The sequence below is a fragment of the Pyxicephalus adspersus genome, chromosome 1 (assembly GCF_032062135.1).
Source record: "Pyxicephalus adspersus chromosome 1, UCB_Pads_2.0, whole genome shotgun sequence".
In the NCBI taxonomy this organism is placed as follows: domain Eukaryota; kingdom Metazoa; phylum Chordata; class Amphibia; order Anura; family Pyxicephalidae; genus Pyxicephalus; species Pyxicephalus adspersus.
Window position 1 is genome coordinate 28,202,936 of NC_092858.1, and position 17,162 is coordinate 28,220,097.

General features: G+C 38.2%; 1 protein-coding gene across 1 annotated transcript in view; it reads right to left on the reverse strand.

Annotated features, from left to right (window-relative positions):
- CDK8 (cyclin dependent kinase 8) overlaps positions 1-17,162 on the reverse strand; it is a 42,329-nt gene that overhangs the window by 7,614 nt on the left and 17,553 nt on the right. The window contains exons 4-6 of the mRNA XM_072404764.1: positions 13,904-14,044; positions 3,542-3,599; positions 1,019-1,150 (exon numbers count right to left, since the gene is read on the reverse strand). Of these exons, the coding sequence (XP_072260865.1) occupies positions 1,019-1,150; positions 3,542-3,599; positions 13,904-14,044 (331 nt within the window). The remainder of the gene's footprint in view (positions 1-1,018; positions 1,151-3,541; positions 3,600-13,903; positions 14,045-17,162) is intronic.

Genomic DNA, 17,162 nt, shown 5'->3' on the forward strand with positions numbered 1-17,162 from the left:
TTTTCCAAAGCAAGTACAAAAGAATTACATTATTATATGTATAACTGTGCAATAGAAATATATGCATTACTTTTCAAAAGGTCAAAAAAAAAAATTACAGTGACTTAGCACTGCCTCCACAATATTACCTTTATTTAAATATCTGGAAATCTGACGTGCTAACACATAATAAAGGTCAGGTTGATCATATTGAAAGCCATTTAACCCAGAAAAATGCTGGCACTGGATTGCAAGTTAAGTCTACAGAACACAGCACTGAAGACGTGGAGCATTGCAACAAAAGCTGCCATTTCATTTTTTTTTACTTTTCTTTTTGGAGCTATGGGGATCAACAAAAATGTATAAAGAAATGCTTTACTACTTGAAAATTAGTTCTTTAGTTCTTAGTCCATTATCTGTATATTACCAGATACAGTAAGTAACCCTTCTGGGTATACCTGCTGGCTATTGGCAAAACCAAAAAAAAAAAAAAAAAAAAACACAACATGGTAACTATTCCCACTACCTCAGGATGCTACAGTTTTAACAAAAAAGTAATAAATAGCTGCAAGGAAAATCCCCAAATCCTTTATTCTTTCCTGTCTTTTCAGGAAGCATTTCCTTTGAGAACATCCAAAAGCAGTTAATCTGAGAGGCAAAAAACGAACAGACCAAACAAAAAGTGGAAAATGGGGACTGCCTGTAGATGTCTAACATTGGCATCAGCTGTAGGTTGCAGTATAACCCCAGGTAAAAGGCCCCCTGTGTCCCTCAACGGACAAACAAAGAATTAGGGCTTCTGCAGTAAACAGGCAGATCTTTGCTGCTGATCTCACGTTAATATAAAGAGGGCACAGATCGTATACTTATTCTACGTCACGCTGCTGGTGGGGCATTTACTTTTCTTTTTTGGGACATTAAAATAAAGATTTTAATTCATCATTTAGCACTGGTCCAAAGGCTAGCTTTTTGCAGTGTGAACAGGCCTAACACTCACCACAAAGAGGACACATTAAATCAAATGTCACTGTTCACTTACCAATAGCTTTGGTATAATGCCTGGCCCCTAGGAGCAGCTCTGGAGCTCGATACCAGAATGTAACAACTACAGGATCTAAATCTGCTAAAGGCTTTAAAGGTGAATTAAATAATCGTGCAAATCCCATGTCCGCTGAAAAACAAAACATACATTACCATTAGTTGGGGGTGCCCACACTTTTTTGGCTTGCGAGCTACTTTTAAAATGACCAAGTCAAAAGGATCTACCAACAATAAAAATGCTAAACATATATTTATTTTATAAATATACCAATATCTATCTACCTACCGATCGATATCTCTATCTATCTACCTACCGATCGATATCTCTATCTATCTACCTACCGATCGATATCTCTATATCTATCTATCTACCGATCGATATCTATATCTATCTATCTACCGATCGATATCTTTATCTATCTATCTACCGATCAATATCTATATCTATCTATCTACCGATCAATATCTATATCTATCTATCGATATCGTTATCTATCTATACACACACACATATATATATACAGAGTATGACACAGAAGTGACTGAAGCTAATGGGACAGACATTGCACTACAAGACTATAGTAACAGGAAAGGTACAGTTCACCTGCCACAGGAGAATGACATGCATCACAAGAAAAAGGACTGCTAATCTGTACAAAGGTATCTCAGTAAATAAACCCAGACCCCGAGCCTGAACTGACTGGGCTGCCCAGCACTGCTTACCTCGGGCTGCCCTCCCGCCCTCTCTGCCTCCCTTTCCCTATGTTACACGAGCCTGGTCACATACTGAAAGACATCCCCGACATCCCTATAGACTTACAGCAGGGAGGGGTAAGGCAGGGCTCCGGGATGAACCAGTAGACATCCCCTGCCATTAGTTAAGGTCATTAGTTAATGAGAAGAAAAACAAACACTGAATATTTATGCTGCAGAATGACAGCTTCTAACTTGATAAAACTAGACTTCAAAAACAAGTGCTATAACTTGTAAGAAGTTCTATGAACTAGAGTTTTTTTGAAAAATCAAATTACAGTTAATTAAATTGCGAACAGAACCTTCTGTAAAATTCTAAGTCAGCTGCAGGTGTGTCAGCTATAGAAAGACACTTTGTTGAATAAAAATATATCTTTCATTTATCTTTCAGTTTAAAAAAAATCTAACAGATCTTATATCTGTGCCAAAGTTTACATGACTGTTGGCTACAAGTAATGTATACAAAAAAGTAAAATATGTTGCTATGTAACAGTTCTTTAATGTAGTAGCTGCTTTAAATTATTTTTGCAAGTTTTTTCACCTGGCAGTTCTGCCACAATTCCTGTTCTAGAGTGACATGTGTACATAATAATACACAATATTACATACCTAGAGGGACCAAAGCTGTATATTCTATATAAATAGTGTAAATGGAGCACTACAGTGCTACACAAGTGTAGCAGTGATTATTACAGTAACTAGCTGCAGTGTGTACCTTGTAATCATTTATTCTCTAATATTTAGGATGCAGGGGCTTTCATGAAATCTCAGTAATGTAAATATACCAAAGCTGAGATACCAAACTATTAAAATACTTTGCCTATTTACAGCAATGCAAGAAGATCTCTGTGGTGCTTGTGAGCTAGCCAGACATTGGGAAAGATAAATGTCCTGTATGAACTGACCAGGGGAATATGAAATCCTGCAGATCATATTTGCATTTCTCTATAGAGTTTGTAGGTAAAGCTCTATTCTTTGTTTGGCATTGCATTTTTGCTTGTACAATAATGAAGGATTGTGTGTACAGAACTCCGTAAGTCATACCTTATATGAGGGCTCAGTTGCCATACAATAAGCCCAGGATCAGGGTGACCACTATGCAGACTGTATCTGCAAACCCAAGCCTTAAAATCAAATGACAGCACCTCATATTTCTACATTTGATACCCATTAGCATTACCAAAAAAAAAAAAAAAAAAAACACACTAGTGATGATTCTTTACTATGACACAAGCCAACACTCAGATATGTTACAATAGTGGGGAACGGATAGGCCATGTACACACATAGGATAGTAGTCACTGGAAACTTTATTTTGTGATTGTTTCTAGTGACAGATGAATGAATTAGTTCTGTACACAGAGTGCCAGTTCTATGGTCTATGGTGAGGGGAAGAACAGAAGAAGGTACCCTGCTGTGCTCCCCTCCATTGAAATGCACAGTTGTTACTGAGTGGTCATCCATTGACTCGCCAGGAAGGATAGATGAACAATGCCAGGGGACTGATGTACATGTGTTAGATTTTCGCCCTAGATGATTATGATCATCCATCTCTGGAATAAATACTTAGACATTTGTATGCAGCCTTAGATTGTGTATAGAAAACTAGGGCCCATTATTTGTAGGTAAGGACAGTTTATGTTTGGAGCCTTTCCAAATAAAACTCTGGGGTATATAAAACATGGTATGAATACTTGTGTGCAATTAAATCTATGGAGGAGTACTGACATATGAATTGATTTCAAAAGCACAAAGTGTTTGTACAAACCTATTTTTACTCGTCCTCGCTCTGGACCTTCACCCATGACTAAAATATTAGCAGGTTTCTGCATGAAAGAAAAAAGAAATCATTACTACATAGTTCTAAAATTTCCAACAATTATTCAAACCAAATGTTTACCAATCATGAACAGAAAGCATAACAAATTAAAAAAAAAAGTATATTATATCTTACTTTATATTTGTTCAACTGCAATCAAGTTATATATTGGGGTATAACAGCTTTAAAATTAGACCCATTTGCTTTAAGGAAATTAAGGCAGGGTTTGATAGCACACTAAATCTTCACATACATAATCAAGCTTCTATACAACCAAGATTGTCACCTAATAGAGTCTCCACATCTCCCAATAAAGCTACACCACACTGCAGAGAAATGACAAAACTGCCCCGTCTAGTGGTTGCCCACAGTATTGCAGGAGACCAGTTGAAGTCAAGTGTGTGGGCACCTGGGTAAAAGGAAAATCTATAGCAACCAGCAAATACAAGCTTGGCGGGATTTATTTCAGAAGAGTTCCTAGCCCAAGGTAGAAGGAGTTCAAATATTGCAGGGGAATAGCTACAAACATGTGAATAGACCTGTGCTGTGTGTAAAGCTTTTCCAGTTAGTGAATCATCAAAGCTAATTCTAGAAAACCCCACAATCCACAAAACAAGCATCCAGACAGCTGTTTTTCTAGTAAACAAAAGTATGAACTAAAGTCAACAATGCTTCTTTCAGAGATATGGAATGCTGCAAAAACTGCAACAAGCAGCAAAATCCAACACATATATACCAAAAATGTGCTGCTAGGGAAATCCGCACCAGCAATACAAGCTGAACAAAACCTACCCAAAACACCGGGATTATTGTAATTTGTTATTCAGATAACTACATAGGAGGACTAACAATTTTATCAAATTTCAGTGTAATCAGAAAGCAAAACCTATCCAGTTTCTGATAGCCATAAAATAGTCTGTTACAATCTCAATAAAAAAACAAAGATTTTTTTTTTTTTTTTTAATATACGCCTTGGACATCTAGGAATGTTTAAAGTTTTTTTTATTCTAGGTACCTTTGTGTAGAAGCTGGGTGCACCACCCAGCACTTTTCAGTGACCACCCGGCTGTTTTTGGGTGGTTAACTGAACAGTTGGTTCACAATCTAGGGGCTTCCACCCACCTACAGCTTCTTCCCACCCAGCTTAAAATTATTTCTGGGGAGAATACCGTAAATTTATTAGGCAGAATCTAATTGCTTTCTCCCATCTCACACATGTATATTGATATGAAGCATTTATTTAGCACTAATATCCTCCGCAGTACCAGTGGTACTCATAAGCAACAGTGGGCCCGTGCTTAGACTTTTGTCATTGGAAAGGATCTTTAAATATCCTTTCCAAGGACAAAAGACTGAAAGATGCATGAACGGGTGCTCTACATACAGAGCCGTTCTGCTCTATGGAGAGTGAGCAGCGCCCCACTGCACTCTCACCCCTTCACTTGTATTGCAGACATTCGTTGTTCATGGATCCGCCAGGATGGATCCAAGAACGACATCAGACAGTCTATGTACCCACGTCAGATTTTCATACGATACCAGCCCTGGAATGATAATCAGACGAGAATCAGCTGACGTGTACACAACCCACCTTACTGCAAAGCTCATTGTTGCAGCTGAGCAATTGATGCAACATACAAAAGTAGGAGCCAGCACATTGCTGCACACCACAGGGTACATACATTGCACTGCGGGGAGTTATTACTAGCACCAGCTTGCTTCTCCACAGTAAGATTCTTTATTTTGTGAAATGAAGCATGATCCATTAGGAAATAATGAATACCAATGGGCTCTCTAATTGCTATAGCTGTTGGGCAAAACTGTGAATTCTGGTTAAGGTGTCCTAGTCTATACAGTGCTATTTTGTCAACCATTACATTTTAATTGTCAGTAGTTTGCCTTAATGCGGAAATCCAGGCAATCTTGGAATAATAGTAAAAAAAAGCTTTCTGTTCTATTAAGTGGCCTTGAAAAAGTACATAGAAAAAAAGATAACCAAGCTTTTAAACTCATTAGCTGCTACTCCCAATAAAAGAAAAGCCAGTAAAAGTTTTAATTGGCTGTATTTAGCAATTTCGGCAGCTCTTCATTTTAAATCCTGCTCTGCTTTTCTGCTAATCCCTTAGTTTCTGAATTGTTATATACTTTGACATGACGCTAATGACTTTGACAGAGCTGTACTCAATACTTATACGTGTACGTCACCCGCTCTTTATACACTCTGGGTACAATTTGCAGGCATAGCACTGCCAAGAGCAACCGAATGCATTGCACAGGATAGTCAACTATGATTGCAGCTGTTAGAAGACGACGTCTCAGCCACACGCGCACATTACTGGAAAGCTACATTATGGGAAACCTAATCAGAGAACGTGGCAATAAATAAAGGGCAAGCTGTTTGGAACATGTAGGGAATGTGTATCGTTTTACATGCGCATACAATCTAGCTTTAGCAAAAAAAAAAAAAAAAAAAAAAAAAGGTAATGAAAATGGCATCAACCAAAGATCAACAGGAAGCACAAGAAAAGTGCAAAGTTTAATAAAGATTTTAATAAAAAATACCCGGTAATCCAATCATGAAAGTCCTTATTTAGGGACTAATCGTTACAGGGTGGCATTATTCTTTACCCATCTTCCAGTTGTGATCAGTCCCTCTGCCAAACAGACTGCCGATGAAGACTACAAGTGTTCATTTCCCCCCTCATATTATGCAGGCGTGGTCTACATTACATAGCCACCATCGCTGGAGGGACTGCACATAGAGAAAAAATGGCTTTAAATAAGCTGTAGAAAAAAGGATTGCCAAGATTTGATTTAATATATGGCAAGTGTTTCAGATACATGTGTTGCTTTAGCAAACTAAAAAGTCATTCCGTGTTCATATGTATTTTAGTCACTAGGCAGCATGGTTGGCGTTAGCACTCTGGCCTCTGCACCTCTGGGTCCCAGCTTCGTTTCAGGTGGGTTTTCTCCCACATCCCAAAAACATACAGTTCGGTTAATTGGCTTCCCCCAAAATAGACCTTAGACTGTGTTATTGACATATGATTACAGTACGGACATTGTGAGATTGTGAGCCCCCTTTGAGGGACAGCTAGTGACGACTATGAACTTTGTAAAGCGCTGCATAATATATTCCCGCTATATCAATATACAGAAATATTTTACAGGTCGCCCCTACCTACAACTACATAACCAACCATCAATAGGGAGTTCATTTCCAAACCCTTCTCTTTGGGTTTTATCTAAAATAAGACCTGCAGGCACCTGTGCCAATAATCTCTGTGAACATTTGTAATTTTACAAGTGGACTTGTAAAATTACAAATTACTACTTAATTGTAGTCTTTCAAGCTAAGAAAACAGTTGTGCAAGGGGTTTGAATATTTTTTACTAAAAAGGGACAGAAGGGGTCCATTTTTGCCAGGTCCAGCAGGTATATAAAGGATTTTTTCCTCACAACACTAAACCTTAAAACTATGTAAAGTCATCTACAGTTAAATACCCGATGTATTAAAACTGTTTAGTACGATCAGTGGCTGTCCAGAGAAAAAATAAATCATAAATAATAAAATCGGTGGATAGTAGGTCTTCAATATAGTGGTGGTCAGAATGCAGATAGATAAGATCAATAACTTGGGTTCTGCCATGTGGTGTTATACCAGAGTCATTTAGGCACCATGCAATAAGCGGCTCATTTCTAACAGCTTAAGGATCTCCCAAATATGACTTGGAACCCTGGGGGGGCATAGAATACTACTTGAGAATAGACATAGTGAAGTGTGGGCTAAATAAAAGCAAACAAAATCAAGTTAGCAATGAAAACATTCCTGCAGTCACGACTGATCTCTCCGTGTCTGCCCGATTTGACATTTTAGCTGGTGAACCAACAATCAATAGAGAAATGATCTGCTGCAAAAACAGGATACAGTTTACCAATTTCAGCATTTTCAGTAAATATATATATTTTTTTTTAACCTTTTGTTTGAGGCAATTTTAAAAATAAGTTATAATTATTAGCTTGGGAACTAAGCCTGCATTTAGCTAGTAGATATCCAATAATAAAGCAAATTCTTAAGGTTAGGCAATACACCAAGCCATAACAATGCACTCTTTAACCTCCATACAACCGTCGTCAGGTCATGTGTTATATGCTCAAGTCTAAAAAAATTATTCCAAATGACTCAACAGAAACAATTGTGTGCAGAGTCTAAAAAAACCTAAAACCTACATGAGAGGAAAACATGCCAAATGCAAAACAAATAATACCTGACCACAGTTTCCCACTGGCTCTCTTAATGTGATGCAGCTGCTGACACTGAAGGTTCCGCTTCAACATTTTCGGACCTACAAGGAGTTCTTTATTACATTTTGGATTCCACAGAATTCAATGATAGTTTACTTTATGAAGACCAGAAAATGACAGTCTTCATTATGCAAAAAAAATCCCTTAGCTATAAACATAAGCATATGAGCCAAGATTTCTGAAGTAAGCAGGCAATACCAGCAATCCACCGAACCTCTTAAGGTTTAATATGGTCACTGACTGCACAAGAGGGGGAAAAAACAAATGACGAAAAGAAATAGTTTCCAGGAATCTTTCATAACCGCAATGGAATTGAACTTGATCCTGAAAAAGAAACATGAAAAACCGATACAAAAATCATCAGAAAAAAAATTGATGGCAAATGAAATACCAGATGGTTCTTTCATTTTCCCCAATGATCTCACGTCTGAATTCACAGATGAAGATATTACTTCTGGATTCTAAGAGGACAATGGCACTGGCCAACCAAAGAAATGAGTCCACATCATGCAGACAGTAACCTCAACACTCATGGACAGACTGTAACTTCTAGATAAGATGATTAAATGAAGAATAAAGAAGGGAAGAGATTCAGGGCTGATGCATCATGTGACCACCATTTTAGGAACGTAGACTTAAAGTTTTTTGTAATGCCAAAGATCAGAAGGAATCAGAAAAGGGGGCGTGAAGTCGGACAGGGGACCCAGAGATCAGCATTATTAAAATGTGGAGTCATGACTATGTGACAGTTTCACATGCTAACCTAAAGCATTCTCTGCTGAAGAAGTTACCAGTGGCTGAAAAATGTAGAGCTGTTATTTTAACATTAGCCAACAGGCATTCCTCCATGCATCCATTTGCATGAGTGGCTTTTGATTGGCAGCATGCAATCATCTCTATAGGCTCTCTTTGGCAAGCATATCCCAATTTCTGGGATACTACAGACAATGGAGTCTGGCAATCACCAGACTTAATATATGTACCCACCATGGTAAGGGGTGCAGAACTTCTAAGTGAATTAGGAATAAAAAATATTGAAGACCATAATAGAACAAGATGTATTTATTTACATAAAGACTATAGATAAAATGTTTGTATGCTCCTTGGCAACAGGTTTAATTTTTTTTTCTGCTCAGGTGTGTGAAAACAATTGTTGTCCATATATACTCTAGTACAGGGGTCGGCAAACTCCGGCCTTTAGGCCTGATACAGCCTAAGCCGGTAGTTCTATCCGGTCTAAAGCCCCCTGGACGATACGGTCTAATGCCGGCCGGCAACCCGCGGCTCTGGAGTCGTTAGGGCGTGTTAGGAACTAGCGGAGCCGCTGGAGCTCTGGTGCTGCCCCCTTGCAGTGGGTCCCCTATTTAAAAAGGGAAAGCTCCCTGAAGATAAAACCTTCTCCTCCGCAATACATACGGGTCTGGCCCACCCCATAAATGGCCTAGTGGCCATAAAACTTTGCTGACCCCTGCTCTAGTATAAACCATAAATATGGCATTAGAAAAAGAAACTCAGTTTATACTTGGATCACCAGACGGCGCTGTGTCTTCATTTAGAGTGTAACTTATCTTGCCGCCTGAGACAGACTTTGTTAACACTTGACATGAGGACACAGAGCCATCTACTGGAGGCCAAAAATAAAGCACAAATAATCAAGTGAGCAAGTAACCCACACTAGCACTAAAAGGATTTGAGTGTATACAGTTTCGTATTTTACCCTTTTTAATTACATCCCATGGATGTTGGCTTTTTTGTAATTTGATAACGTTCAAAATTCTCTTGATGGCTGAATCTTGTGCCCTAGGGGTATACTCCAAGTCAATGTAGTTTTCATGTTTTTCAAGGTAACAGTTGGTACCTTTTTGTAGTCCAAAGGTGAAACACATTTCTGTCATCTGTGTAAAACACAGTTTAAATTTTGAACAGAAAGGAGAAAAAAGCCTCTGTTGAAGTAAATTTGTTCTTTTTATGCAGCTTTGAATGTTCTTGAATGCCTATGCAATTTTTTCATATTATATATACACACACACGCACTACAAAAAAATATTGACCGAGACAGACAGAGAAGGATTTAATGAGCCTAAAACACACTCACAGTAAGAACACCATTTACATGCGCTGGAAAAAAAAAAAAGAGCCCTAATAATGCTAATAAAAAAAATAAAAATAAATCAGCAGCAAAGTAGAATGTGCACCATTAAAATGATAACAGGAGACAGCTGAAAGCCCTCAAACACTGACAGGGCTGCAGCTAATTGGAAGTCCAGGACTTTAACTCTAAATATAGCAAGCGTCAGGTTTGCCATGTCCTCAGATATCATGCACCTTGCCTTTGTCTGACAAAATCCTCATTAATTCTCACTATCCAAGATGAAATAAGTGCCCTGATAATCCTTTCACAGTCACATCCTCCCCCTTAACCAAAGCACACATATAAAGTTAGGAATCATTTTTTGCATTTTATAGGCCTCATCTAACATTTAGAGCAGCCTTTCTCGACCTTGGGGGAAATCTTTGACATAACTTTAAGGTATTGGGGAACCTTTGCTATAGGTACAATAGATCATAGTATATTAAAAAGGAGGTCAGTGGCCCCTTAATTTACTAGCCAGCGGGATGAATGCCACCCTTGCAGATAGCCAAAACGATCATTGGTGTCACATTAACGGCACAACTGCCTTTAGGAACCGCTAGAAACCTCTGGAATAACCCTAGTTGAGAAACTCTGGATTAGAAAATCTGGATACAAACTGTGACACAGGAGGAGGAGAGGAGCCTGCCCAGAAGAGCTTACAATCTAGGAGGTGGGGGAAGTATCACACAATAAGAGGGGGGATAGGGAATGGAGGGAAGTGATAAAGGTTTAGGAAACAGAAGAAAATGGGTAGGCAAGTTTGAAAATGGGTTTTGTGTGATCTTTTAAAGGAGCAGAAAGTAGGAGCAAACCGAATAGGACGAGAAAGACCATTCCAGAGAGTCGGGGCAGCTCTAGAAAAGTCTTGGAGCTGTGCGTGTGATGAGGGTATGAGTGAGGAAGTCATTAGTAGGTCATAGAGCAGCTAGGGAAGTATTTTTTACCAGGTCAGAAAGGTAAGTGGGACAAGCTCTGTGAAGGTATTTGAAGGCAAAGTACAGGAGCTTGAATTTGATTCTAAGGTGAAAAAAAAAAGCCGATGAAGAGAACTACAAAAAGAGGCAGCAGAAGAGGAAGCCACATACAATTTGTTAATATTTGGCACCATAGTGGATCAATGCAAATATTATGGCCTTGCAATCCCTACAAAGGTATAATGTCCGAATAAACAGTACATATTCATAAATTTAAGAGCTCAGCCTTAAGAATACTAGGCACAACAAGTATATATTCCTAAAAAGAACAACCGCATTGCCTCCGGTAATTTTCTAAACCTCAAGTCTGTAGTTTCAATGTGTTTAGAGTTATTCTAGACATGAAATATAAAATATGGGAAAACTGATGAGTATCTATACAGAAAGGAAAGCAAGATGAGACAAGTTTGAGGCTGGGTGGTCCTTGCTTCATAAACAAAGGAGCTTGCAGAGAGGTTGATTAAGGAAAAAGGAGTGTAGCATAGTGCTTTGTGTTACCGCTGTGCTGGAAGATACATAAAGAGATCAGCCTTGTGTGTTACAGTGGGGAGTCAATGACTGTGTATTTCAAACTGTGTCACACAGAAAGAAATATATCATATTGAACTGACTTTCTCCATTGTGATGAAACTACAGTTACTGTATGCAAACTCACACCTAAAACAAGGTTATTTATCAAATTTTGCATCAGAAGAATTGACTGAATAGTCAGAGCAACAAATCAAATTCAAAGTAAGGAAAACAGATGACAAAAAGAAAATAAATATTTGAATAGGACTGGTCGATATGATATGAATACTGAAATTGCTTTGATGAACTGAGCCCACAATTACACATCCAAACAAGTTACCAGGAGACCCTACTTCATTTTATTTTACTTTACTTCTTATGAAATGCAATATTTGATCTATCCATAGATGACACACTGTGGACCCTATTCCAGAGAACGGTATCAATCATTAGGTCTTGCTCTAAGCCAGCCTTTCTCGATTTCCTTAACACGGAGGAACCCCTTAAAATAATTTTCAGGTCTTCAGGAAATCGCTGCTATAATTACTATATCCATGGCTCACAGTAAATTAGTGTGGTGTTAAGTGGGAAGAATGTGTTTTACATTGCTGGCCAGCGGGAAGAATGCCAACCTTACAGATAGCCAAAAAGATCATTGGTGTCACATAAAACTGACCTGAGGGGAACAAACTGCTTATTGCTTAAGCAACCTCAGGAGGAATCTTGGTTGAGAAACACTGATCTATGATTTGATGCCCTTGTTGCAAATAACAGGTTCCCTTTATAAGTTTACCAGGCTGCCCCAGAGAACCAAGAACACATTTTTTGAATAGTTAACTATGCTTCAAAAGTGAGACAAATGTAACATAAGCAGCCCTGCCAAAAGTCACACTGAATTCCACAGATGTTCAAAACAAAGATACACAGCTACACCTGAGCATCCAAAAGCCAATAATGCGCAGTAAATTCTGCTTTCAAGGACATACTCCCAGTCCTCTAAATTCTTTTGCGAGTACTTGAAACCTTTGTTTTGTCCAAAAGAGTCAACAAGAATGTATTGCATTCTATTCCAGAAATGTGCAGAAGCTTCGTTTCATTTCGCCGATTTCCTGCCTGTCCTTGGTTGCCTGTTCCAGCTGAAACCAACAAGTGTTTCAGAGAATGATTCAATGAAGATGCGGTATAGGAATTGATGCAGAGAAAAGGCAAAGGTTTGCCATGCAAAGGAAGGAAAAAGGTTCATTGTAAATCTATTACCTAACACAGCATCTATCATTCTACTTCCTTATTCTTGGTTTTTTGGCTGGGAGTGAGGTCCAATAGCAGAATGCTGAGTACTCAGTCCCTGTCCTGTATATTCTTTGCCACTAGGAGAAGAACCAATCAAAAACTGTTGTAAAGTTCTCTATCACTTTTCTCTACATCCTCCTTCCCTATTCCATTTTCTCTGCCTTGTTGTGGCATGCATGTCGGGAAGCCTGCAGAAAAAAGTCATTTTTCAGTCTCTGATTCCTGTACAGATTACACCAGAATTCAACATTATTTGCCAAGCCTCAGTGCTACGATATGGCAGGCTCAAGATATACCAAGATGTATCAGTTATCTCTGGGTTCCAATGCTAAGTAGAGGGGGACCTAAGAAAAGTCCAGAATATTCAGGGAAGAGATGAGGGAATAAAATAAACCATATGCTCTACCCTGCATGATGGGGGGGGAGAAAGAAGCCAGGACTAAGTTTTATTTACAGTCAGCAGGTTCCACTGCCCTGAGTACTTTACTATGATTTACAAAAAATGCAGAACACAGGCCTAGGAAGCCACATTCCTGCTGCCCTAATAATGAACCTATGGGAGTGATTTACATGTGCTGTGAATGCAACTTAGATCAGGGTAAACTAAGTAAAAGTTCACACTTTATCACTGTAGCAGTGTGCTGGATAGCAGTATATCCCTGCCTGGGTTTTATTACTTGCTGGAACTGATGTTCAAACAATTTATTTGCCAATTAGTAATTCAAATTGATTTTAAAGGTCAATCAATTATTTAGTAATTGCATCTGTCTGGAGCTTTACCATAATAAGCCGAGATACAATAGGGAAAGACCTAATCTCTCTCTGCTATTGTTTATGCTGTAAAAGTAGATCTATTTTTAATTATGCATTTCAAACTTGAATTTCTTCCTACAAGGTCACACCACAATAAAGTATGTGGGTCACTACTTAATTGGTTAATCTCAATGATGCAAGATACCATGGTTCTAGGAGGGAAGAGCCTTGAAAGCATTCTGAGAAAAGATAAATGATCACTATTCTTGTAAAACATCCAACATGTGTCTACACCTTAAAAAAAGAAATTGCGTGCTAGCAACAACCAGCCACTGATCAACTTACCAAATCTCTATGTAACACCCAGTTGGCATGCAGGTAGTGAATGCCATCTAGAATCTGATACAGTAGTGACTTCACCATTCCCCGAGGTAACTGCACTGGTTTCTTGTTGGCTTTTGAAGCTCTGTGAAACTTGATTATGTGCTGAAAGAAGCAAAAACACATTTGGCAGAGAGGTGAGACATGGGAAAAGGTCATTTCCATTCAATTGTGACCCCCCCCCCACCTTATTCCTGGAAATTCCATTCAATGAAAAATCAGGGCTGTAGGGCAATAGGAAAATATGGAAAGGAAGCAGACAGACAATCTATGCTGCTGTTTACAGAAAAGAAAACAAACATACATAATGAGCACTCTGTATAACCCAATGTTTATTTTCCTAGCAGTAGAAATAGAAACATGAATGCCGATTATAGATAAAGAGTTATTATGTACATATTGTCTGCCTGCTTAATGTGGCAATGGAATATTTTTAAGGATAGATATATATATATATATATATATATATATATATATATATATATATATATATATATATATATATATATATATATATATATATATATATATATATATATATATATATATATATATATAGCAGCCCACGTGTGCTTCCTGCACCTACATAAAATCTACAAAAGTGCAATATGTTATTACAAAATTACCACATAAATATAGTATTATCTACATAACATTGATCTGTTTTACCTTTCATATTTCAGCAAGGTAACAATTTTATTTTTTAATATGAAGCATACAAAATATTGAAAATATCTGCTTCTTTTACATAAAACTGGTAGAAAAACATTATATTTTTACCTTCAAGCTGATTACAAACACACAAGGCCTACTGTTTTCTTTCAATGACAAAACATTTATCCTTCAATTTCACAAAGTGAGTAGGAAATCAGTAATGAAGTCAAAGGCATGTCATTTTTTAATTTTATCTGTAGTATTGCTTATAATCAATGTGGCTTTGCTTTCATGTGATTGCTCTGCAGCTTATGGTCTTGCTTAAGGTGCCCATTTAAAAACCAACAGAATGATCTTACTGCTCAGTGTCAATGCATTTTTCCATTTTCCACACACATGTTAAAGTGCATTTTAAAAGGAGGTGGAGGTGGTGTATAGTATGGAGGAATGGTGGTGTATAGTCACCACTTCTGGCTACCATAGATGTGATCAGGTAGTTTTACAGTGCTCAATGCCTTTCAGTTTGTTTATTTTTGAAAGCAAATGCAAGTAGAAAAGCCTGCGTCTGCCAGCATGCTGCAACGTTGCTCTTGAAAAATCAGTGGTCTCACTGCAGAGGTCCCTCCTGCTGCCAAGGGTCATACTGCACAGCATATGGCAGGGAATAGGCTTTTTTTTAACTTAAGCTATAACTGATTTGATGCATTCACCCTTCCTTATTAATAAACAGGATTTATATAGCGCCAACATATTACGCAGTGCTGTACATTAAATAGGGGTTGCAAATGACAGACAGTGACACAGGAGAAGAGGACCCTGCCCCGAAGGGCTTACAATTCCTTTAAAATGGTTTACTAAAAAAGCCTAATATTTTTCTTAGTTAGTAATTTTGCTAGTTTGGTTTATTTGTAGGTCTCTAGGGGTTGTGGAGAAAAATACCAGTTCTTTGTAGGGGATCTATCACACCACAGACCTTTTAGCTCACACACATGTGTCCATTTATCTTTTGTATAATCTTCCCCAACAGGAAGACTGAAAAAGAGAAGAGTGAGAGTCTGAGTACTTGAATTGGACACCTGATAATGCAGGCACACAAAAGAATGCATTTTAACACCCTGTGCCAGCAATGTGAATGCATTTTGGATGTAGTAAGGCTGATGAAAGGCTAGATGCTGGAACACTGCCGGGCTAGAAGTGCACTTTCAAAATGCCTTTGCTGGGAATCTCAGCCAGGGCCGGAAGCCTTTACACTGCATTTGATATGGTAACACAGGGCTTCAGTATACTTGGCTGAAAGAGGATCTGGGTCCATTGAGTTCTGTCTATGAGCCTATTCCACTATCTTTATCTGGGGTGTTTATCCAGAGCAAAGCAAAACAAATGGATGGAAACAGCCAATGAAAAGTGAGCCAAAAAAAACGTTCAGATGATTAAATAGAAACCACATCAAGGAAGATATGGGCCCTGACTGGCTTTTTAATGAGAAAAAGAATGTGATTATGTTTAACCCAACTATGATAGAGACACCTGTAATAACAGGCTCTACACAATAAATATTTACAGCAGTATATACAAAAACCTACAAACACATCGAGGTACTAAGCATGAGAAAATAAATGTCTATTTAGCTGAACAGTTTAGTACATAAGTACTCAGTAAAATAAACTCCAAAACTCCGGGTCAGTTATAACTATAAGATTCAATTATCCAGTTGAAGTGGAAGTAAACTTGGTGCAAATCTCTCTCCTCTAACATCTATACTTGGCAACACATATGCAGGTCAGTGTACATTCCCAGCATGTCACGGCGTCAGGATTAATTAACTCCTCTGCACATTCTTGATAGAAGTCATCCTGATGTGGCCTTTGGAGCTTTTGAAGCTTCAGTGTTGCTAAGTGGTCCAGATTTACTTGCATTGTCATTGTTGGAGGATGAAAATGTTTTGTGCTTTAAATAATAAATAGAAGTTTAGATTTACATACACCTTACATACAGCTGTCTATACCTCTGGAGCCACTAATTTGATGTGCAATTTTTAACGGAAGATGACCAATGCTAACCTTATTCATCAGTTTCCACAACTGGTTTAGGAAGTTCTGCATAAAGCGCTCCTTCTAAAGCAAAACTCTTTGCAATGAAAGACATTGGTGGTAATAGTTTAGACTGTAAATAGATCTTTTTTTTTTATTCTGCTGACAAAAAACAGATTAGACATCATCCGTTTCCAGTTAAATGATGTCATTACAATAACAGCAAGAGACAAGATTAGGAGGGTGGCCACAAGCAAATAGCTTCCCTGCATTGAAGTAATACAGTTTTCAATGTTTCCTCTGGAGTGAGAAATATAGAAAATCAACAATGGTGAGAAGATTTGGTGCTGTAAGAGTGCTTGGACAAAATTTGCAAACTATGAGCAACCATACTAGCAGGGTACAAGCTGATGCTGCATCTTAGACATACATGTAAGCATGCCATTCCTCACCCTACACGGGCTCCCAGGCTAGAGTCCAAACATTCTGACATTTGTACTTCTCCAGATGACATGGTACATTAAAGGGCATGCAGTCAT